Source organism: Lithobates pipiens, unplaced genomic scaffold (genome assembly GCF_037356315.1).
Source record: "Lithobates pipiens isolate NorthernLeopardFrog02 unplaced genomic scaffold, aLitPip1_a1.2 Scaffold_16, whole genome shotgun sequence".
Lineage (NCBI taxonomy): Eukaryota > Metazoa > Chordata > Amphibia > Anura > Ranidae > Lithobates > Lithobates pipiens.
Genome location: NW_027507748.1, coordinates 635,696,079 through 635,721,663, shown reverse-complemented (window position 1 = coordinate 635,721,663; position 25,585 = coordinate 635,696,079). Strand labels below are relative to the sequence as shown.

The window sequence follows — 25,585 nt, the reverse complement described above, 5'->3', positions numbered from 1 at the left end:
TGGAACCCCCGTGAGTCCAGTCGCGAGTCCCGCAGACTCGATCGCTGCAGGCATACCCGCGATCGTCTCATGGGGCGGCTGTACGGAGAGATGCTGTTGTAAACAGCATCTCACCGTTCTGTCTAGCAACTAGTGACGCTGATCTCTGCTCCATGTGATTGGAGCAGAGATCAGTGTTTACTAAATGAAAGCCCAGCCCCCAACAATTAGTAACACACCCCTAGGAACACTTAACCCCTACACTGCCACCCACTGGTTAACCCCTTCGCTGCCAGTGTCATTTACACAGGAATCACTGCATTTATATAGCAGTGATTGCTGTATAAATGACAATGGTTCCAAAAATGTGTCAAAAACGTCCGATATGTCGCAGTCACAATAAAAATCGCTGATCGCCGCCATTACTAGTAAAAAAAAAAAAAAAATGATTAATAAAAAATGCCATAAAACTATCCCCTATTTTATACGTATCGGTCTAAACTGAGGGAAAAAAATGTTTTTTTTTATATATTTTTGGGGGATATTTATTATAACAAAAAGTAGAAAATAATGCGTTTTTTTTCAAAATTGTTGCTCTATTTTGTTTATAGCGCAAAAAATAAAAAACGCAGGGGTGATCAAATACCACCAAAAGAAAGCTCTATTTGTGGGGAAAAATAGGACGTCAATTTTGTTTGGGAGCCAGGTCGCATGACCGCGCAATTGTCAGTTAAAGCGACGCAGTGACAAATCTCAAAAAGGGGTCTGGTCTTTGACCAGAAAAAATGGTCTGGGGCTGAAGTGGTTAAGAATCGTTTGTGGGACTAGAGACCTGGAGCTCAGACAGCTCAAACAAACCGTGCCATCCACTTTGCAGACACTGGTGTAAAAAAAAAAAAAAACTTAAAGAGGGATTCCGCCAAAAAATAATATATTAAAAGCCAGCAGCTATAAATACTACAGCTGCTGACTTTTAATAAATGGACACTCACCTGTCCCGGGTTCCAGCGATGCCGGCAGCCGAGGCCGATCGACCGCTCGGGCCTCGGCTGCTGCTGCCGCCATTCTAGGTGAGGGAATCAGGAAGTGAAGCGAATCGGCTTCACTTCCCGGTTCCCTACTGCGCATGCGCGAGCCGCGCTGCGCAATAGGAAATCTCCGCGCTGTCACTGGGACCCGTGTGTGTCCCAGCAGACAGCGCGGCAGGGCAGGAAATGGCGTAGACTCCCGTGGGAGTCTATGCCCGGAAGTGGGTGAAAATACCTGTCTTTGACAGGTATCTCCACCCCCCTCCCCCCTGAAAGGTGTCAATTGTGACACCGGAGGGGGGGGGTTCCGATCAGCGGAGGTTCCACTTTAGGGTGGAATCCCGCTTTAAGTGCTTCCTGTGTGGGAGGGGTTATATAGGGAATCACTTCCTGTCTGAAGACTGTCTACCAGTGTCCATTCATCTGGAGATGGAGTATAATCCAGTAGGTAATGAATATTAGCCTGACTCTGTGTCCCATGATGTATTAAAAAGAAATGTATATTTAATGAAAGTAGATGTTATGATTCATTTGAACGGCACACCATCATTATTATAAAGTATATAACAAAAAACTGTATTGCTTAACTGAATTTATTTAATAAATTTGCAGCCAAATTTTACATGCCTGTATTATTAATATACATTTTTGGACTGGCTTGCAGCTTTGGCATTGGTCAAAACGGGTGTCAGTGTGATAAAAAAACTGTTTTTTTTCTTTCAGAGGATAGCAATGTGTATGTCTCTCAAGCCATTCATAAAGCGGAAATTGAAGTGGCAGAAGGAGGAACAAGAGCCTCAGGAGTTACAGGTTTGTAAAATGTAGTACATTTTATTTTCTAAATTCATTTTTTTTTATAATACAAAACTTGGCATGGCTGTCTCTTTCACACAACATCCGCTGCTGGAGATCAGAGCAGATCAGCTGCAGAAAAGCTATCTATAGCATTTTTGCTTTACAGGGTTAGATAGTTAGTCTAAGCCCTTGTACACACGGTCGGAAGAATCTGTCGGAATGTGTCCTATCGGACCGTGTTGTTGGATAATCCGACTGTGTGTGGTATGCATCGGACTGATTCCATCGGAATATCCGTCAGACCCAATTTTCCAACTTGTTGGAAATATTTTCCGACCAACTGGTCCGATCGGACATACTCCGTCATGTGCAGAGAATTTTGATCGGACCAAGTGCCACGCATGCTCAGATCAAATTCCTACATCAAAGCTATTGGCTACTAGCCTGAATGTAGTCCCATCGTAACGAAATTACATCATCACGTTCTGAAAGATCAGATTTTTTGACAACTTTGTCCGACCGTGTGTATGCAACAGTTTCGGACACAATCCGTCGGACAAAATCCGACGGATTTGGTTGTCGAAATCTTCGACCATGTGTACAGGGGCTTAGAATGTGGCTGCAAGTGGATTTAAGCTCGGTTTACACTAGTGCAGGCCATGCAGCCCATTTAATCAAATGGGCTGCTGTGCCGCGTGAAACTCACAAAAAAAGTGCATGCACATTTTTAAAAACGTGGCCACAGGAAAATTGTTTCCCTGCGGTCCACTCGCCCGCAATCGCACTGCGGGCTGAGATGCGTGGGGCTGCCATTCAGAGAGAATGGCAGCCCCATGCATCCCACAAGAGCAGTGCGATTCGGCTGCAGGTGAGATTCCTACAACTGTAACACACGCCCTGCACTAGTGTGAACTGAGCTAACTAAGAGTTAGTTTTATGCCACGTACACACGACCGGACTTTCCGGCAGAAAAGGTCCAGCGGTCTTCCCGACGGAGTTACGACGGACTTCCGATCAAACGGACTTGCCCACACACGAACGGACTAAAGTCTGTTCATTTTGAATGTGATGACGTACCAGAAAAGGAAGTTCAATAGCCAGTAGCCAATAGCTGCCCTAGCGTTGTATTTGATCAGTCGGACCAACATACAGACGAACGGTTTTCCCGATAGAAATTGATTCCGTCGGACAGATTTTAAACATATTCTATTTCTAGGTCCGCCTGAACTTTTGAAGAAAAAAGTCAGATGAAGCCCACAGACGATCGTAATATCCGACGGAATGATTCCGTCAAAACTTTTTTGCTTGAAAGTTTGGTTGTGTGTACGCGCCATTAGACTGAACTTCTACTACTGCACCATGTCAAGCAAACCAAATGGTGGTAATGCATAGTGCCCTCCGAAAGGCAGTGTGTGGTGATCTGTGGTGGATTGCTTTCCAGAGGGCAGTCCCTGGTAGGTGTTAAGGAGGCACTACTGCTTCTTTTTTTTTTACTTTTTTTTTTCTTTTGCTGAACAGAAATTTTACATTATGGGAGTGCACCACAACTGTGAGCCCATTGATCACAGTAGGAGAGTTTGATCGTCGGTGCCACCTGTCAAACTCTGTAGTCCCAGTTAAAATTGCTGCAGCATGTGTACAGCCCCAAAAGGCTGTAACAGTAGAATTCTGGTGGGTGACCAGAGGTGGTAACACAGTCCCCACCGGCCATCAGTGTGAAAAAGTCCTGTGAGCATGAGAGTCAATAGTTTTTTTTTAAATTTCTGATTCTGTAAATTTTTTTATATATTAGCTGCATGCCTAAATGTCACTCTTTTTATACAGCCATGGTGTTGCTGAAGAGATCCCGCATGCCTGTATTTAAAGCAGACAGACCATTCTTTTTTTTCTTAAGGCAAGCAAGCTCAGGTATGGTACTTGTCCTAATTTTTTTTTGTTTGTTTGTTTTTTTTCATGGCAGAAATATTGTCCTTTGCAATATTGTGTTCCCAGGAAATGGAGGAAATCTTTAAATCTGTATTTCACATATTAAAATGGAACTATGGACAAAATGTAAAAAAAAAAAAATTATATACAGTATATGCAATAATCTTAAAGCTGAACTAAACCTCCTGTCCTTTACAGCCAAGAAAGATGCAAGTTTGGTTAAGAGCCAAAGCAACTGGGATAGATTTAATTCACGGCATGCTGTGAATGTAACGGTTTTGGGAAAAACGTTAAAGTATAACCAAATGCAAGCCCTTTTTTTTTGGATAGTGTGAAGAAGGATTGCAATACCTATTGCTGTCTGTGCCTGTTAAGGAAATGCACCCTCTTCTGTTTGTCTTGTTTACCATTAACAACCTCAATACAGTGCACTTACACCCACTTCCTGCCCAGACCAATTTTCAGCTTTCAGCGCTCTCACAATTTGAATGACAAATTACTCAGTCATGCAACACTGTACCCATATGAAATTTGCTTCCTTTTTGTGTCCTAAATTTTGTGAAAAAAAATACCTTTTTCTTTGTTGCTGTTATAAAATGTTGCTAATTAGCAGAGCCCCCCCCCCCCCGTCCCAAAGCACCCAACCGCCATATTGAGGACATGCGGCCTGGTATGGTTCGGGGGGGGGGGGGGGGGGCACTTGCTGGTCTCCTCTATTTCCTGACCTGCCAGGCTGCATGCTCGGATAAGGGTCTGGTATGGATTTGGGTGGGCCCCCACGCCCAAAAAAAATTTTTAAATGGCGTGGGGGGTCCCCCCAAATCCATACTAGACTCAAGGGCCTGGTACTGATCTGGGGGGGGCGTGCAGTTTTTTATCCCGGTTTTTTTCTTTTTTTTCTTTTTTAGTCTGCAATTTTTTTAATTTTTTTTTTACATTCAGCAGGATGCCTGCTGACAACTGATGACTCATCGGTTGTTAAGGACGTGGCACCGCCCCCTCCTTAGCAACTAGCTATATACAGTGTAAAAAAAACAAAAAAACGCAAAAAAGCAAATCGTGGCAAAATCGCGTTAAAAACGTGTGTCCGAAAACGCGACAAGCACTGCAGAAACACTCAAAAGCAACATGTATAGATGTGAATCGAACCTAACAGGTCAGGAAAATACAAATACCCCCCAAATGACCCAGTTTTAGAAAGTAGACATTCCAAGGTATTAAGTAAGTAGCATGGTGAGTTTTTTTAAGTTGTAATTTTTTTCCACAATTCTTTGGAAAATTAAGATTTATTTTTTCTTTTTTTTTTTTTACAAAATTTTAATATTATGTGGTTATTTCTCACACACGGTATATGCATACAACAAATTACACCCCAAAATACATTCTGTTACTCTTCCCGAGTATGGCGATACCACATATGAGAGATATCACATGACTTCATCACGGCCGATCACGTGGTAAACAGCCATGCACAATGGCTGTTCACCCCCCTAAGTGACGAGCGGTGTCTCCGTAACATGCCGCCACCGAAAGGACCAGGGATGTGCGCACACGATTGCGCGCATTCCCTGTTTATATGGATAAACATCATATGACACCCGCCCAGAACAAGAGCCGCGCCAAAAAAGGTAAAAGTATAGAAAATCCAACCATTTGGGTTGTCCTCAGGAAAGAGGGTAAATTTGCCAATGGGGACACTAGTTTTGATGACCTGGGGGTCCTGAAAGGATTTCCTTAATTTTCAAGAATTTTCTCTCACTTCCTGTTAGGCTATGGGACAGGAAGTGAGGGGGAAATCTCCAAAATCGGACACAGATGAGGAAAAAAAAAACCTGACAGGTTATAACCCTCCCTTGCTCTATTCAAATTGAAAAAAAGCGTTGTCTTTAAATTGATGGGTTTAGTTCCGCTTTACCAGCAATTTTTGTTTTTCAAAGTCACCCATCACAATTTTATTACCCAATAAGGCTATGTTCACACTGATCTTGAAGGGCGGACGACTTCCAATCCAACTTTGCTCTGCGACTTCAGGTCTGACTTCCATGAATGGGATCTGATTTTGATCCAACTTTGAGACAATTGAGACTTGTCCTTTGACCAATCAAATCAATTCCTTTGGCTCTGGAATGGATGAAACCTCACACCAAATTTATCCCCAAAAAATTTTTTTATTAGAGTTACACTTACTGGTAACATCTTTTCCAGTAGTCTTTCAGGACAGCCACATTGAGAGACCTTGGCCCCTCTTCTTCCTGGGAAACACTGCGCCAGCCCCCATAAATTTTCACCTCCCCCTGCCAGCCTCAGTTTTTTCTAGAGCACCTCCGGTTAGCTGGGGAGACACAAGAACACGTTAATAACATACTATTACATATTACTATTGTGCTTGCATTTAGGTCTTCCTCAAGACCCCCCCCCCCAAAAAAAATTCGGGTGGGTAACTAGGGCTGTCCTGAAAGACTACTGTAAAAGATGTTATCGGTAAGCGTAACTAATTTTCCCTCCCTGTCGTTCAGGACAGCCACATTGAGAGGATAACCGAGCACTTACCACTTTAGGGCTGGACACCGGCTTGCAAGACCTTTCGTCCAAAGGCCTGCTCACTAGCCGATACCAGATCCACTCTGTGGTGTTTCACGAATGTGGTGAAACTGGACCATACCCGCTGCCTTGCAGATCTGCTCTGGCATTGCTCCCGCTATTTCCACCTGGGAAGCTGCCATAGCTCTGGTAGAATGTGCTTTGAGCCCCATGGGGGCCTCTCTACCCGCCAGCTTATAGGCCTGGCTAATAGCTTTCCTGAGCCATCTGGCAATGGTGCGTCTAGACACCTTCTGTCCGTTTCTTGCTCCACAAAATGAAATAAAGAGGGAGTCTGACTTTCTAAAACTCTTTGTCAGCTCCAAATATCGTAGGATAGATCTCCTAACCTCCAAAGTATGGAACCTAAATTCCCTTTCGCTTGAGGGGTTAGGGCAAAAAGTTGGCAAGATTACCTCCTGACTTCTGTGGTACCTTGAAGCCACCTTTGGTAAAAAAAAAAAAAAAAAAAAAGCCGAGTCAATCTTAAAAACGTCTCGATCCATAAAAACAACACAAAAGGGGGGTCTAACTGAAAGTGCCTCTATTTCGCTGACCCTCCTGGCAGTGGTCACTGCCACCAAAAAAAACGCTTTTAGGTTAGGTCCCTTAGAGTATGCTTTTCCAAGTGTTCGAAGGGGGGTTCAGTCAAAACTTGCAGGACCAGGGAAAGATCCCACTTAGGGAAAGAAGGACCCTGCACTGGTTTCTGTCTTGAGAGGGCTCTGAAAAATCTGACCACCCAGGGATTTCTCTAGATATGTGCTAACCGCCGAGACTTGGCTCCTAAGGGTACTGGTGGCCAGCCCCTTATCTGCCCTGCATTGCAGAAACTCCAGGACTGCTATAGGGCTCTGCACCTTAAGAGTTCTCAAGGCACTAGGCTCTAAAGCGCCCCCAAACTTTTTGGTAAATCCTGCACGTCTCCTCCTTTTTACTATTTAGGAGGGTGGCTACAAGTTGTTCCGAGAAGCCTTTGCTTCTTAGTATCTCTTCTTCAGAAGCCAGGCTGCCAATTTCCAGGGGCCTACCTGGGGACAGAGAACTGGGCCCTGGGATAGAAGATCCCTCCATGGCGGAAGGGGCCAGGGAGGTTCTGCTGCCAACTGCCTGAGGAGCGAGAACCAAGCCCTCTTTGGCCAGTATGGAGCCACTAAGATCAGGGTAGTATTTTCTACCTGAAATTTCCTTAGTACTGCTGGCAGAAGTACTGGAGGTGGGAAGGTATAACAGATTTTGAAGTGCCAGTTTTGTGTCAGAGCATCTACCCCTAGCGCATTTTCCCATCTGTTGAGAAAGAAGCAACATGGGGTCTTTGTATTGCTCCTTGAGGCAAAAAGATCCACCTCTGGGAGGCCCCATTTTCTGGCTATGAGGCTGAAAACCTCCTGATTGAGTTCCCAGTCCGCCTCTCACAGCCTTGTTCGACTGAGGAAGTTGGCCACCATGTTCTCTTCCCCCCTTAGAAACACTGCTGAGAGGGAGAGAGCACTGGCTTCTACCCAGCTGAGGTCTTCTGAGGCTAGCTTTAACAAGACCCCGCTCCTCGTGCCACCTTGCTCGTTTATGTAAGCAATGACCGAGGAGTCGTCTGACCTCACCTGGATATGTTGTCCCATGAGGTCCCCTCTGAAGGCTTTGAGCGCCAGTCCTACAGCGCTTTCCAGTTGGACGACCTCATGAGTTCCTCTTTCTTCCATGTCCCCTGGGCCAACTGGGATCCCAGGTGTGCCCCCCAGTCTCTGCCGCTTGCGTACGTGGTAATTACTCTGGACGATGTAATCATCCACAAGCGCCCTTGTGATAGGATAGTCTGATTCCTCCACCACCAAAGCGATCTTTTGACCCAAGGGGGAAGTGACAGCAGACTAAGGACTCTTGGTTGTGGTCCCAGACCCCTAAAACCAGGGCCTGCAGGGGATGGAAGTGTAGACCTGCCCACTGGACTGCCGGAATGGCAGAGGTTAGCAGGCCGAGGGTGGACATGGCCTCCCGTATTGATACCTGCTGGTTGCTCTGAAGGGACGCTACTGCTCTATCCAGCTTCCGAATTTTCTCTGGTGGGAGAAAAACTCTCAGCTGAGTAGAGTCCAGCAGGTATCCTAAATAGGAGATTTGTTGAGCTGAAATTAGACTGAATTTTTCCAGATTTAGTAGCCATCCTAGCCCTATCAGGGTACTTTTGGTTAGCTCTAGATCCCTGATCAGTTGCCCTGAGGATGCAGCGAAGAGAAGCAGATCATCTAGGTATGCAATGATCGATACCCCCCCTGATTTGCAGAAAGGCCATGGCTTCTGCCATGACCTTTGTGAACACTCTGGGCGACGAGAATAGGCCAAATGGTAGAGCCTGAAACTGCAGGTGAATGGTTTCCTCCCCTACCTTTACTTTTGAAAGGTTTCTGCAATGGGGACGTGGAGATAAGCGTCTCTTAAATCTAACGACACCATGTAACAGTTCTGGGGCAGTAAAGCCCTGACCGTGTATATCGATTAAATACAGGAACCTTTTGTAAACAATCACTTTGTTCAGGGTTTTCAGACTTAGAATCAGCCTGTAGCTTGTGATGTGTGAATAAAAGCCTGTCCCCTCTTCTCCTCTTGGAACTCTGCAGACAACATTTTGCTGCTCTAGTTCCTTCAAAGCCCCCAAGAGTGCTTCTGCTTTTGCCGTACATCTGGGGAGAAGCGTTATCAAGCTTCAACATGGAGGGGGTTGTGTAAATTCTAGACAGTACCCCCTTCATATGATCCCCAAAATTAATTGGTTGGGAGAAATTATTTCCCACTGTGGAAGGAAGGCCCCCCAGTCTTCCTCCCACTGTGACCAGAGAGTCACTGGGCTTTACGGGGTTGATCAAGATGGTGAAAAATCACACCTCCTTTGCCTTTACCTTTTTGGCTCCAAGTCTTTTTCCCTTCTGGTTTGGGAGGCTTACTCCTTTGAGGAAGAAACCCCCTCTTAGGTTGGTTTGGGGGTTTTCGTTTTACAGGGAACGCCTTCTTTTTATCGGCGGTACGGTCTAAAACCGTCTCTAGCCCTAGGCCAAAAAGAAGATCCCCGGTCAGCGGAATGGCACGTAGTTTAATCTTAGAGGCATTGTCACTTGGCCATGTCTTGAGCCAGAGGGCTCTTCTGGCTGAGTTGGCTAGTGCCGCGGTCCTGGCGGACATGTGAACCGACTCAGCAGAAGTGTCCGTTATATAAGCTACCCCTCGCAGAATAGTCAGAAAGAACGACAGGATAGTATCCTTTGCCGTACCTGCCTCGATGTGAGCCTGGATTTGAGTCAGCCAGTGTTCGAGGTTACGGGCCACCACAGTGACCGCCGTCTCTGGTTTCAGATTACCTAGGGTTGATTCCCAGGTCCTTTTTAGTAGGGAATCAATCCTGGTATCCGTCAGAGCTCCTAGATCCTCGAAGGCCAGGTCTTTGTTCCTTGACACTTGCGAGAATGCTGCGTCTAATCTTGGGTTCTTGTTCCAGATTGAGGCAGGATCGTCTGAAAATGGGAATCTTCAGGATCCTGCCATTCTTTTTTGACCGTTTCTATAAGGATCTCATGAACAGGAAAAACTTTATTTTTCTCTTGTTTTAAGCCCGTATACATTTTGGTCATGGAGAGAAAGAGAGTCTTTTTGTCTTCCTGGATGCCCAGGGTGGTATAGACAGCCCCTAGGAGATCCTCAACCTCATCCAGGGACAACTTGTACCTTGAGGGCTTCCTGGACTCTCCATCCCTATTATTTCCCTCTGAGTCCTCTTGCGAACCAGAGGTAGAACTGTCTGGTTCCTCCCTGGCTTCCTCTCTAGAAGCCCCCCGCCACCTCTTCTGCTGAAGTAGAGGCCCCAGGCTGGGAAGATTTAGAGCCCTGTGCTACAAACGGGGTTGTATTCTGTGATGCGGGTGATGGTTTAAGGAGAACCTGAAAACCTTCAAAAAGGGTTTTAAACAATTGAAATGTTGAGGATAATTTCTTAACAGATGCAGCTAACCCTGACTCCTGCTCAGATGCTCTTTCATTGACCAAAGCGTCAATACAGTCCTTACATAGGACTTTCTTCCACACCTCCACCAGGACATCCCTACAGGAGGCACACTTTCTTTTAGAGCTAGGTGGGGGTCTTTTCTCAGAAGCCTTCTGGAAAACATGTAAAATAAACAGCAGTCAATATCCCCACATCAACTTAGAGATACAACCATGGGGAGAACCTAGCCTCTCCTATAGAAAGAGGGACTTGGTTTCCCCCTCCGCCCACCTAGAGGGGTACCTTCCACTGCCCCCCCTACAGGAACCATGGGGGGGGAGGGAAAACCTAGGTAGGGAGGGACCCCTCCCCATGGTGTCCTTACCTTAGGGTGGCTGGAGTTGGCATCGCTGAGCGCTGTCTGAGGATCTGCTTCCGACATGCTGGTGGAGCCTACTCACCGCCTGTGCTGTGAATCGACTCCGTTCCAGCCTGTGCCTGGCCCTCTATCAGCATCTCACAACCTGGAACCGGAAGCCGTGGGTCAAAGGAAGCACATCCGCTCCCGCCTGCCTGGTTCCATCGGCAGCCTGTACAGGGGGGACCGAGATGCTTCCTGCAGCAGCCCTGTGGCTGTGAAAGAGGGCAGACAGATGCAGCAGGTAAGTGCCTTGCCACTGGAGAGCCTCTGTCTCCCAATAGGGACTTTAAAAAAATATATATATATATATAGCCAAGGTCTCCCAATGTGGCTGTCCTGAAAGACGGGGAGGGAAAAACAGCGTGGAGTAAGACCATGCTAGACCCTTTGGTTTGTTATGGATTGTAAGGGGAACCCCACGCAAAATAAAAAAAAAAAAGGGGGGGGGGGGGGGTCCTCCACAAAATACATATCAGAATCTTATCCAAGCATGCAGCCTGGAAGGTTAGGAAAGGGGGGGGGACACTCCGTCAAATGCTCCTGTCGTTCTCACTTCTCCTGTGTCTGACAGTTCTTATATGGTTATAGGGCATGGGCATGTGATGACATAACTCGGGAGCCCCTGCCCCCTAGTGACATTAAGAACTCATCATCCCCAGGTCTGTGTTGTCAAAGGTGGCGGGGTCTCAGGGTTATATCACACCCATAGCTATATAAGAACTGTCAAGACACAAGAGCTGACAGAATGGAGGGAGCCAGTGTCGGAGGAGGCTTTTTTTTTGCGGATGCCATCGTGATTGACATTGGATCTACAGCGGGGGGGGGGGGGGGGGGGGATATAAGTCCTTTGTTAAAAAGTACTAGTCAAAAACCATCTCATGCTTTTATTTACACTACACTGCTCTGGTATGGCATTTTTTTTGGGGTGGTTATAAGCACCGATCCCCCATATAGATTTCAATATAGCAGCTGAAAGCCGGGGGGGGGGGGGGGGGGGGTTTGGGAGAAGCGGCTTACAGCTGCTATATTGAAATCTATACAGGGGGCTTAGGCTCCGTTTACATCTAGGCATTTTTGGGCGATTTTTTTTTTTCTACTCTAAGCCTCAGCTCTAAAAATGCCAAACAAGACAAAACCCATTAATTTCAATGGCCCCTATTCACATCTGAACATTCTGTAGCCATAAGCAAAACGCCTGCCGCTCAAAAAAAAAGTAAATGCGCTTTGGCAGATTAGGCATTTTACTGCTTTTCATTGGGGACTTGTCAATTTTTAAAAACACCTGTTAAAAACCCCCATAAAAAAAAAAAAAAAAAAAAAAAAAAAAAAACACCTAGATGTGAACAATGCCTAATAAAGTGTAAATCAGTGTTTTTTAACTCCAGTCCTCAAGGCGCCCCCAACAGGTCATGTTTTCAGGCTCCCCGTTATTTTACACAGGTGATTTGATCAGTTTCACTGCCTTAATAATTACCACAGCCGTTTCATCTGAGGGAAATCCTGAAAACATGACCTGTTGGGGCACCTTGAGGACTGGAGTTGAGAAACACTGGTGTAAATGACAGAGTGGGGCTGATTTACTAAAACTGGAGAGTGCGAAGTCTGCTGCAGATGTAAGCCAATCATCTTTGAACTTAAGCTTGTTCAATTAAGCTTTGACAAAAACAATTGGAAGCGGATTGGCTTTTAGGCAGAGATGGACCAGATTTTGCACTTTCCAGTTTTAGTAAATCAACCCCAGTGTTATTACAAAGCATTACCTGTCCATGGGTGGCCATAATTATCTTAGATAAATTCAATACTTCCGTTTTAAAATTTCATCCTGCATCCCTTCCCCTAACTTGTGTATTATGTTGTCATTTCAGGATCAGTGCTATTCATTGGGAGAGTCACCAACCCCTTGCATTAAATATACATTCTAAGCTTGCTTTGAGAAGAGAAAATCGGAGACCTGTTGTATTTATTAAAGGGTTCACATTCTGTGAGCGCTGAAATGTTTTATAGCAACTTGTGTTAATAAATCAGTGATGCTTTTTATATATAAAAGATGTCTGCTTTTTTTTTTTTTTTTAGTTACCATAGAAAAGCTGGTTTTGAACTATTTGGTTCTCTTACAAAAAATTTTTTTTTTAACTTGAACATCAAAGTCCAAATGATTAAAGCAGAAAGCAGCGGGCGGTTCTGTAGTTCATCCATCAGAGACAGGTGCATACCTACTGGGATCAGTTCCTCCCTGCAGTAGCCACCAGATACAAACAGGCTGCACTTCTGTTTCTAGATATGAAACAAGCTTCATTACAAGTAGTGCATATTCTAAAAACAGACCGACATATTGTTCAACGGCAGACACACTAGTACTACTTCAGTGCATTTCTCCCCAATGGCAGCATAGTCGCGATCTGGAAGAAATGCATCAGAACAAAGTAGGAGAGGGTCTAGTGCCGAGTGATATGCCACAGTACAATTGCTGGATTTACAACAAAAAAAAAAAAGCCTGTTTGTATATGGATACTACCTAGAGTCCCAGCTTTGTCACCTTCCCTCCAGCTATATGCATAAGTGTGACAGCACACTGGCAGGCATTACTTCAGAATTGGTACACATGTGTACCGCCGGCATCACTGTCCTGTGTTGGGAGAACACTTGCTGTACATGCCTGTCACCAACAGCTCTCAGAACTAAACCCATTGGTTTAAAAGTGGTTGTAAACTCTCCCCCACAACTTTGTCCCATGTAAATCAGCATAAAAAACCCTAATGAGCACAGCTTGTAAATATCTCCTTACTTGCTTAGTACTGTTGTAATCCCTTTTGTTATGTCACTGAGCATGCCCAGATCTCCCCTGAGATACGGCACACTCTGTGTATTTTATTATCGGGACTTCCTACGGCACACAACACTGAAATCCCAGGAGACTTCAGAATCATTCAGCACTTCCTCCTACACCCCATGTGACATCACATGCAGTGTAAAGCAGGGCATGGGACAGCATTACTGCAATCTTATCAGCTGGAGCTGATAGACTGACAAAGGCAAACACTAGATAATAGGCACAAGTTAATACTATGAAATAAAACAAGTCAGCTATAAACAGGGAAGCAGGGTTGCCATAGAAATGTTGGCTTGAGAAGGAGGCTTGGTTAACAGTACAGGAAGTGCTCAAAGTAAGGGCAGAAATACACTCCACTGTGGACTCAGAAAACAATACTAAAAGAATCAGAGTGGGAGAGTATACTTTCTCTTTAACCACTTGCGTTCTGGAAGGCTTCTGTCAGTATCAAGCAATCGGTGGGTGCCAGCGGACATCGGGTCCGAGAGAACTACTGATCAACTCACATCTGGAGCGAGCCTCCTCACACTGGCATCCAAAACCTGGAGTGCAGAATCGTGTGTGTGTGTGTGTGTGTGTGTGTGTGTGTGTGTATATATATATATATATATACACATATATATATATATATATATATATATATATACATACATATATATATACATACATATACACACACACATACATACATACATACATACATACACACGTGATTGTGCACTGAGAGGCCACCCTGTAGCAGTAAATCTGCTATGGGGCAGTCACAAAACAGTTAAGTTTCCTAAAACTGCTACACTCAAGGCATGCTATGAATGATAAGAGTTCTCTCATCCTAATTGTCAAGCAATCAAATGACTGGCATCATAACAGATCACGTGTAGCGTCATGGCAACTGCAGAGCAAACAGAGGCTAAGATGGTGTATTTGGCTGTAAAGTATAGGAGAGTTTAGTTCTGGTTAAAGATCGGGAGCTGGTGGGAGTAGGCTTTTGATCACTGACAGCCAATCAAAGTAACCACATTATCAGGAAGTCCATGCAACTTCTCCAATGCTATGAACTTTTAAAGGGCTACAGTGAGGGACATAAAGCATTTGATCCCCTACTGATTTTATACCTTTGCCCGCTGACATGGAAATGATCAGTCTAATTTTAATGGTAGGTTTATTTTAACAGTGACACAAACAAAAAACACATTTTAACCACTTCCTGACCGGCGCACAACGATGTACGTTGGCAGAATGGCACGGGCAGGCAAATTGGCGTACAGGTATGTCCATTTGTAATTGCCACCCTGCCATTGCATGCGCGCCGCCGGCGCATGCCGGTCGGGACCCCCATGAGTCCGGTCGTGGGTCCGCAGACTCGATCGCTGCAGGATACCTGCGATCGTCTCACAGGGAGATGCCGATGTAAACAGCATCTCCCAGTTCTGCCTAGCAACAAGTGACATTGATCTCTGCTCCCTGTGATTGGAGCAGAGATCGGTGTTCACTAACACACAGCCCAGCCCCCCCACAGTTAGTAACACGCTCCTAGGACACACTTAACCCCTACACTGCCACCCCCTGGTTAACCCCTTCAATGCCAGTGTCATGTACACAGGAATCAGTGCATTTGTATAGCACCGATTGCTGTATAAATGTGTCAAAAATGTCAGATGTGTTTGCCATAATGTCACAATAAAAAGCGCTGATCGGCGCCATTACTAATAAAAAAATAAAATAAACATGCCATAAAACTATCCCCTATTTTGTAAACGCTATAAATTTTGTGAAAACCTATCGCTTATTGTGTTTTTTGTTTTTTTTAACCAAAAATATGTAGACAAATACGTATCGGCCTAAGCTGAGGAAAAAAAATTTTTTTATATATATTTGGGGGGATATTTATTATAGCAAAAAGTTAAAAATAATGAGTTTTTTCAAAATTGTCTCTCTATTTTTGTTTATAGCACAAAAACTAAATACCGCAGTAAGCGATTATTGGTTTGCGCAAAAGTTATAGTGTTTACAAAATAGGGGATAGTTTTATGGCATTTTTATTATTTTTTTTTTTTACTAGTAATGGCGGCGATCAGCGATTTTTTTTTTATTGCGACTGCGACATTATGGCGGACACATCGGACATTTGACAAATTTTTGGGACCATTGTCATTTATACAGCAATCACTGCAATACAAATGCAGTGATTCCTGTGTAAATGACACAGGCAGTGAAGGGGTTGACCAGTGGGTGGCAGTGTAGGGGTTAAGTGTTACTAACTGTTGGGGGCTGGGCTTTCATTTAGTGAACACTGATCTCTGCTCCAATCACATGGAGCAGAGATCAGCATCACTTGTTGCTAGGGAGAATGGGGAGATGCTGCTTACAAACAGCATCTCTCCGTTCAGCCGCCCCGTGAGATGATCGCAGGTATGCCTGCGGCGATAGTCTGCGGGCCCCACAACCGGACTCACGGGGGTCCCGACCAGCACACGAGCGTGCCGCCGGCGGCACGATGGCAGGGCGGCATTAAAAATTGGATGTACCTGTACGCCAATATGCCTACCCGTGCCATTCTGCCGACGTACATCGGCGTGCGCTGGTCGGGAACTGGTTAATGTGCTTCATGAGCCACTCCTTTGTTGCTGTGGCTGAGTTTTGGCTCATTGTCATGCTGGAATACCCATCCACAACCCATTTTCAACGGCTGACAGAAGGAGGTTCTCATCCAAGATTTGACGTTACATGGCCCTGTCCATCGTTCCTTTGATGTAGTGAAGCTGTCCAGTACCCTTAGCAGAAACGCCCCAAAGCATAAGGTTTGCACCTCCATGTTTGATGGTGGTCTTGGGCTCAAAAGCAGCATTCATCCTCCTCCTATTTATAAAAAAAAATAAAAAAAAAATAAAACAGCGAGTTGCGTTGAGGACAAAGAGCTGGATTTTGGTCTCATCTGACCACAACACTTTTACCAAGTTCTCCTGAATCATTCAGATGTTCATTAGCAATCTTCAGACAGGCCTGTACATGTGCTTTCTTGAGCAAGGGGACCTTGCGGGTGCTGCAGGATTTAAATCCTTCACGGCGTAGCATGTTACCAATTGTTTTCTTGGCGACTAGTGTCCCAGCTACCTTGCCATCATTGACAAGATTCTCCCGTGTAGTTCTGGGCCGATTCCTCATCATTCTCATGATCATTGAAACTCCCCACGAGGCGAGATCTTGCATGGAGCACCAGCCCAAGTGAGGATGGCAGGTGGCATTATTCGCAAATAAAAGTAACACAAACTGTTGCCAACCTCACACCAAGATGCTTGGCGTTGGTCTTGTAGCCCATTCCAGCCTTGTGTAGGTCTACAATGTTGTTCCTGACATCCTTGGACAGCTCTTTGGTCTTAGCCATAGTAGAGAGATTTGAATCTAATAGATTGCTTCTATGGACAGGTGTATTTTATACAGGTAACAAGCTGCGCTTAGGAGCACTCTTTAAATGAATGCTCTGACGCTCAGCTTGTAACACGTATAGAAGATACCTTGGACCCAGAAATCTTGCTGATTGATTGGGGGGGGGGGGGGGGGGTTGAAAACATTTCACTCATTAAAAATGTAAATCAATTTATACGTTTTTTTTGAAATGCGTTTTTCTGGATTTTTTTTGTTAGTCTCTCTCACTGTTAAAATAAACCTACCATTAAAATTATAGACTGATCTTTTTTTTGTCAGTAGGCAAATGTACAAAATCAACAAGGGATCAAATACTGTTTAAAGAGCTATAGTGAGAGATAAAAAGTATTTGACTAGCATATAGCAAGGAGGATTTCTTCACATGTACACTATATTACTAAAAGTATTGGAATGCCTGCATTTACACGCACATGAACTTTAATGGCAGTTCATCTTTAGCCCGTAGGGTTCAATATTGAGTTGGCCCACCCTTTGCAGCTATAACAGCTTCAACCCTTCTGGGAAGGCTGTCCACAAGGTTAAGTAGAGCATATATAGGAATATTTGACTATTCTTTCAGAAAGCACATTTGTGAGGTCAGGCACCGATGTGGACCAAAAGGCCTGGCTAGAAGCCTCCACTCTAATTTATCCCAAATGCATTCTATCAGGTTGAGGTCAGGGCTCTGTGCAGGCCAGTCAAGTTCCTCCACCCAAAACTCGCTCATCCATGTCTTTATGGACCTTGCTTTGTGCACTGGTGAATGATGTTGAAAACCCAACAGCAAAATTAAAACCAAGTAAAATTGTGTTACAGGAAGGGTTCAAACAATAAATTCTGAGTTTTATCGGTTAAGACTGCACCATATAGGTCATGGGCTTCCTTGATTGTACTTCAATATCTCCTCCTGACATCCAATAGCCAGCAGCAAGGCTGGCACAAACACTAAAATATTCTAATTGTCATCACTACTGGTCAAAAAAGCTCAAAGAATGAATGATGGTGCACTCTGTTCTGCACAATACTACAAATTTTTGCATTGTCAGATAGGTACTCATACACATTGTTTTGACACTTGCTGTATAGAGTGACAAACTACTTTCATGGAAAAAGATTTCAATTTAAAAACAAAAAAGAACTTAAAGTGGTTATAAAGTCCTTTTTTTTTTTTACCTTACTGCATTCTATACATTAAGGTAAAAAAACTTCTGTACTGCAGGCGATCTCCACCCGCATATTCTTACCTGACCCAATCCAGCAACATGCATGATCGCAATACTGTGACGAGGGAGCGCGGGGGGGGGGCTGAGTTGCCAGGTCTGGGGGTGGGGTAACCCCATGGAAAGTGGCTTTCCATGGGGCAGTGGCCGAAGAGGAGGAGTCTGGAGTGCCATTGGGGAACTCCAAAAAAAAAAAAAAAAAAAAAGAAGGAGGATTGGGGCTGCCATGTGAAAAAGCAATATGACGTGTTTTTTATTAAAATAAACGAAAAGGTTTAATGTCCCTTTGAATATACAGCAATGTGTTAGGCCTCTTTCACACATGACGATCGATTCAGGTCCGCCTGTCAGTTTTTTAGGCGGACCTAAACGGATGCTCCATAGACCTCTATGGGGCGTCGGATTTCTGCGGGGACATGTCCGCTGACCTCCAACGTGTTTCCGATAAAGTGTGACGGAGTGAAAAATAGGATTTTTTTGTACTCACAGTAAAATCCTTTTCTCTGTAATTCACCGACCAACACAGCTCCTCTCTGTAACTAAATGGGTTGTATAGCCTGCCATTAGGAGAAACTAAGCAAAATTGTCACACAATACACAGAACTTTAATCCCGCCCCGTGATATCAACCCTTCCCACTACTCCTAGCAGCTTCAGTACGTCAACAAGCAGTATAACAATAAAAAAAGGAGGGGTGGGTGCTTTGTCAGTCGGTGAATTACAGAGAAAAGGATTTTACGGTGAGTCCAAAAAATCCTACTTTCTCTTATATTCACCGACCGACACAGCTCCTCTCTAACTAAATGGGACGTCCCCAAGCAGTGCCAAACAGCATTAAAACTTCGTCCACCATGGCAAGTGGGAACTAGTGAAACTAAACCCAAAAAAAAAAACACAAGAAAAAAAAAAAAAACAAACACAGCAGTGTGTGGAAACTCCACCATAAAACCGGCATCCTCAACAGGAGTGATCCCCCAAATCGCAAGATTGCGGAAGTAATGCAACAGTGCATTAACGAAACAGTACTGTATCGAAAAAAAAACAGGAAAAAAACTCATTAGCAACTACACGGCCGCCTGCAAAACCTTGCGGCCAAAACCAGCAGCCGCCAATGCACTGACGTCTACCTTGTAAAACTCGGTAACCTTATGGACAGACGACCAGGTCGCCGCCTTACACACCTGAGCGACAGACGTTTGGTGTCGGAAGGCCCAAGATGTTCTGATTGCTCTTGTAGAGTGGGCCGTGACTGGAAAGGGAGGCACCTGCCCCTTCAAGGAGTAGGAAATGGTGACCGACGAGACCGCCATGCCCTTCTTAGGACCAGCCACCAAAACAAACAGAGTCTGACTTCCGAAAGGAAGCTGTGACAGACAAGTACAACTTCAGAGCCCTAACCACATCGAGAGCGTGAAGGGCCACCTCTTTGGGGTGCTTCGGCTTAGGACACAACAATGGTAAATACAATGTCCTCATTGATATGAAAGGCCGAGACCACCTTCGGTAGAAAGGATGGTTGTGGACGCAACACCACGTTATCCCTGTGGATGACCAGATAAGACGACTTGCAAGACAAGGCCGCCAGTTTCGAAATCCTCCTGGCCGATGTGATGGCCACTAGAAAGACCACCTTCTGTGAAAGGGTCAGCAGAGGAATCTCCCTGATAGTCTCAGATGGCGGCTTCTGAAGCGCAAACACCAGGTTCAAATCCCATGGAGGTAACGGAGGACGCACCGGAGGGACTACATGTCGCACCCCCTGCACAAAAGTACTCACTAATGAGCGAGACGCTAGGGGTCTTTGAAAGAAAAAATAAATAAATAAATAAATAAATAAAAGACAGCCAGAGCTGAAATCTGCCCCTAGATGTAGCTCAACACCAACCTCTGGTCTATACCTTGCTGCAGGATCCTGGATACAGAGTAGGAGCGTGGATGCCACCTTTTCTCCTCACACATGGAGATGTAGGCCTTCCAAGTACGATGGTATATCTTCCTGGAAGAAGATTTCCACGCCCTCAGCATAGTTGGAATCACAGAGTCCGACAAACCCCTGTTCCTCAATACCTGGCTGTCAATAGCCAGGCCGTTAAAGCCAGTGATGGTAAAGCAGGGTGAAGGATTGGACCTTGAGATAGGAGGTCCTATCTCAACGGCAGTCGCCAGGGAGCGTCTGCCACCAGGCGCACCAGGTCTGCGTCCCGGGCCCGCTGAGGCCAATCTGGGGCAACCAGGATTACTAGAATCCCCTCGGCTTCCACTCTGCGAAGCAGAGGTTGCAACAGTTTCAGCGGAGGAAAGGCGTAGCTCAGCTGGTACTGATCCCACCAGCGTGTCTGCCCACGGATCTCTTGTCCTGGACACGAATCTCGGCTCCTTCCAATTGAGCCGGGAGGCCAATAGATCCACATCTGGTGTGCCCCACTTCAGACACAGCCGCCTAAATATCTCCGGATGCAATGCCCATTCTCCTGGATCCAGCATCTGACTCAGATAGTCCGCCTGCCAATTTTACACTCTTTAGTGTGTATTCCGTTCCGATACACTACTGAGGGCGTGGATACATGCGGATCATTCAAAGGTTACCTTTGAAAGATCCGCATGTATCCACGCCCTCAGTGTATCGGAACGGAATACACACTAAAGAACCCTGCAGAGGGCTGTCTGCTCGCGCTAACGACTCAGTTGGTTTGGAGTCCACCCATTGCGGTAAGAGTCGAACCTTTCTCAGATCTGGATATGATAGTGACAAAGTCAGGAAGATTTCACTGAATTCATTAAAAGGACTGATTTTTCTGTTCGTTTTTTTTTTGGAACTAAGATTTCCTGATTACAAAGACTCCTTTTTGCTTGATTGAATTTTACACAGGATGTTTTTTTTGACTTGTGTGTATTTTCTATATAATTTGCATTGAGTTTTTTTATTTCAACTCTCACGTATATTTAGCGCAACTTTATGTATAATTTTTTCTGCAAGGTGATCGCCACATCCTCCTCTAATTCTGAGGTGGAAGAAGCTCTCAGGAGGAAATTGTCTAGGTAACCCGCGATCGCGATCCCACGTTGTCTCAACACCAACACTGGAGTCAGTACTTTGGTAAAGACTCGGGGGCTGATGCCAGGCCAAAGGGAAGAGCCACAAACTAGTAATGGGCTTCCGACTGCCAAATGCAGAAACTTTTGATGCCGAAGGCATATCGGTATGTGCAAGTAGGCATCCTGAATGTCCAAGGACGCCAGGAAGTCCCGATTGAGTGCAGCAACTACTGAGCGAACTGATTCCATTGTGAACCTCTGCACTTTTACAAAGTGATTGAGGGCTTTCAAGTCCAAGCTTGGACGTACCCCTTCCTTCTTGGGAACCACAAACAGATTGGAGTAGAACCCCTGGAAGCTTTCCGATTGCAGAACTGGTAAGATCACCCCCTGATTCAGCAAGTCCCTCACTGCCCATAACAGGGCCTCCCGGCGAACCGGGGACATGGCTATGCTGGAGGGGGAAGAATCTGTTTGGCAGCCAAGAGAAAAACCATCTTGTAGCCTGTACAAATCAGGTCACAGACCCATTGGTCGGATAAGCGAGAGGTCCAACGGGCTTCAAACTCCCGAAGGCGACCCCCCACCTGAGATGTGGGTGGGGGCAGACCTTCATGCGGTAGCGCTTTTGTTCGCAGGCTTGTTAGGCTTGTGGTTCCAAGGACGCTTCTGACCGTCCGTGGGCCTCCTGTCGGGCTGGGGTCCTTTTGCCGAAGCAGCGGGCGGACAAAAAAAGCCGCTTGTGAGCGGAAAAAGGAGGGCACTTGCCTGCGGCGTGGCTCCTTAGTGTTCCTAGCCTGTGGGAGTAGTTTACTCTTACCACCCGTGGCATTTTTAATAATGCCATCCAACAAGGCTCCAACGAGCCGGTCACCAAGGAAGGGAAGATCCGTCAGGGCTTTCTTGGATGCCTGGTCTGCGCACCAGCATTTCAGCCAAATAAGGCGCCTCAGCACCACAGCTGACACTGAGGCCCTGGATAACAGAGGGAAAGTATCCAGGGCCGCGTCACAAACGTACTTAAGGCCATGCACTAGTTGGTCTGCTAACTCCACGCAGATAGGGGAGGCATTCTGCTCTCCCAGTTTGCGGTGCAAAAGTTTTGCCCACTCAGTGTCTGCAACACCAGTGCGGATGCCAGTACAGGTCGCACGGCTGACCCCACAACCATAAACAAGGAACGAGCCACTGCTTTGGGCTTCCTGTCTGTGGAATCCTTGAATGAAGGAGTCCCCTCAACCGGGATCGTGGTTACTTTATTTAACCTAGACACTGGGGGGGTCCACGACCGGAGGAGCCAACCATTTTGAGAAGACTTTCCTCAAAGGGGTAGCGCACCGCCAAGCTTTTGGGGACCGAAAAGGTCAGTTGCGGGCAACCCCATTCCCTGTAAATGAATTTGTCAAAATAAGTCAAATACGGGAACACCTTAGGTGAACATGCTGGCTTGTGGGACCCAAAAGGGACCGGTACATCAGCAGAGGAATCTGCTGGCTCCTGAATCTTCAGGGTATCACGCACAGCTGTGATAAGTGCTCCAACAAGCGCCTTGTCGCGCCGGGCGGGGAATCATCCCCACTGTCCGAATGGTCCTGGTCAGCCACGTCTGATAGGTCAGAGCAGGGGTCTTCAGCCGCAGCAGGGCCAGAGTCTGCATGAGAGCTTTCCCCAGAGGATTGGGGGGGGGGGGCAGGGGCCTCTTACATGCACATTTCCTGCCACGTTCTGCCTCTATCTTAGCAACATAGGAGTCTAGGAATGCCGTCAGGGTGTCCATGAGCACAGCACTAACCGCAGGTGACCTGGTTGCTATAGCCTGGATTTTGGGGGAAGAAACACCAGTTTCTGAAGCCATGCTGACCCTATCCTGTCTGCCACCTGCAAGGGGACTTAGGGCAGTGAGGGTCCCACCCTCCTGCTGCCGCCGCATTGGTGGGTGTGCTTAGCGCTAGACTCACCACCCTGGGGTGTTTTGTGAATGCCAACAACAGTACCTGTAGTCCCTAGGAGGTTCCCAGATGCAGAGAGGAGGAAAAACTGTCAGCAGCAGCTCTAACAGCAGTGCAACAGTCTGCAGAACAGCTTCAGCATTCCACACAGAGCCATCCAGTGTCCCTCACACACAGGGAATACAGGAAGTGACAGTGTCGTAAGAGGCCAGCGGTGAAGAAAGTATTTTGGCTTTCACAAAATGGCTGCCAATGTAATCCATAGGAATCCCAGGGAAAATGGCTGCTGAAGCTCCCCAGGGGAATCTACAGCTTTCCCAAATCCAAGATGGCCGCCGGAACGGCGCCATGAGGTGAAAAGCGCAAAAAACAAACAAACTGCCTGCTGACACACAGAAAACCTCCACAAAAACTGCCTTTTTTGGACCCCCAGACCTGGACCAGGACTGAAACCGCACAGAGCAACACACACACACACACAGCGCATGCAGACACCCCCCTCAGAGGGGGGAAGGAGGGGGTGATAGGGACTTGGGAGAGAAGATAAGGTGAGGTGGCCCCTGAATCAACTCCCCCAGGGAATGCCCAGCTGCTCAACCCACCGAAGCAGGGAGAGCCGTACTTACCAGTCCTGAAAAGCTGGGAGACATTCCGTGGTAGCCAACTCATGCACAGTTACAGGGAAGGTTACTGGCCCGGTATACTGTGATCCAGACATCAGTAGCCCAGTCATATGTATACCCTGGAGCATTGAAGCTCACAGACCCCACCTCTGGAGCATGAGGTATGTCGTGGCCTGCCAAGCCGTAACTGCAGCCTGCTCACGCTCGATGGCTGGACTGGGGAGACTACAAGGATTTCATTAACCAGCCTGTCACCCAGCCGGCAGTTGATAGAAGATCTCAGGATCTCATCTTGTGCAAAAAGCAGCAAACCTGCAGCAAAAGCATGGACCAAGAGGCCCGCAGGGTTTCCTAGGTCATGCTTCTTGCTAGGCAAAATAAAAACTGAAGCTGCTAGGAGCAGTGGGAAGGGTTGATAGCACAGGGCCCGCCCCCGCACCCCGGGGCAGGATTAAAGTTCTGTGTATCGAGTAACAATTTAGCTTAGTTTCTCCTAACGGCAGACTATGCAACCCATTTAGTTACTGAGAGGAGCTGTGTCAGTCGGTGAATATAAGAGAAACCTATTTTTCCATCCATCTGCGGATCGGATGACGACGGATTCTGCGGTCCGTCCTCATCCGATCACCCATGGGGAGAGCGGCGCTTTGACAGGTCCGTCCCTGCACAGTGTGCAGACGGACCTGTCATCTTCCTGCATAGCGGGGATCGATGGTCCCCGCTGAGCAAGCGGATGTCCACGGGGCGGATCATCACGGATCCGTCCCGCGTGAAAGAGGCCTGAAAGTTTAAATGATATTGATTGGTTTAAATTTACATCTTAATGCTTGGTTTAAAGTAGATGTAAACCTAACACTAGATCTGCTGACAGAACATCCATACATAACAAACAAGCTTGATTTAGCTAGTGGTGCAATCAGCTGCTGGACTGCTGGTATATATATTTTTTTAATATCAGGTACTTTTATAGCGCCGTCAATTTACACGGCGCTTTACATATACATTGTACATTCACATCTGTCCCTACCCTCAAGGAGCTTACACTCTAAGGTATGAGTTTATAGCGTAGAATCCAAGCCTGCAGAACTTGAGACCACCAGTCTTTAGGTTTACATCTATAAATGCAGATCAAGATGCCTAGAACCCTACAGAAGCTCTAAATCTACGTTTTGTTTTATAGAACCTAAAATTACATTGACTGGTTATCTTTTACACCCTAACCGTATTTCTGGGGCAGAATTTGCGATTTAATTGCTAAGGGTATTTGTGGTGTTTGTGGTGGCTCTTTTGTAGTTACAGGTCATTAAAAGAAATGTGGGTTTTTATCGTATAGCCCCTTCTGAAAACTATAGCTTCCTGGCTGTCAATATTTATCTGAGTTACTGACCAAGAACTGGTATGCACTCTCAGTAACAGACTTTGCTGTATAGCTACTCCAGGGTGGAGCCAGAGGCCACCAATAAAGTAGTATTTTCAGAGCCAGGGCCCCAGTGGCAATGTCTCTACTTCACATTAACGGTTTCCTTGATAAGCCACATGCTTAATACTTCATCAATGTCAGGGATCAACCATGAAAGTATGGCCAACTAGCATGGTCATTAAAAAGGCCAGGAAAGACATTTAGTTTTCTTATGGTGTGTCTGCTTTAAAACTGAATTCTATGTCCAGATGTAGGCAAGGTAAGCTCACCAGGAAACAGATAGTGTTAATTTAGACACCAAGTAACAAAATGACACACTGAATAAGTAGTTCTCATCCAGAAAATACAAGAATACGATTCATAATATAGATTTTGCAAAAATA

At 46.0% G+C, this 25,585-nt stretch overlaps 1 protein-coding gene across 1 annotated transcript in view; it reads left to right on the top strand.

The window, feature by feature from the left end:
* The window catches only part of SERPINE3 (serpin family E member 3), a 56,419-nt gene extending 43,680 nt beyond the window's left edge, over positions 1-12,739 (top strand). Inside the window, exons 7-9 of the mRNA XM_077484232.1 lie at positions 1,731-1,817; positions 3,627-3,710; positions 12,565-12,739. Of these exons, the coding sequence (XP_077340358.1) occupies positions 1,731-1,817; positions 3,627-3,710; positions 12,565-12,608 (215 nt within the window). The 3' untranslated portion in view covers positions 12,609-12,739. The remainder of the gene's footprint in view (positions 1-1,730; positions 1,818-3,626; positions 3,711-12,564) is intronic.
* The last annotated feature ends 12,846 nt before the right edge of the window (positions 12,740-25,585 follow it).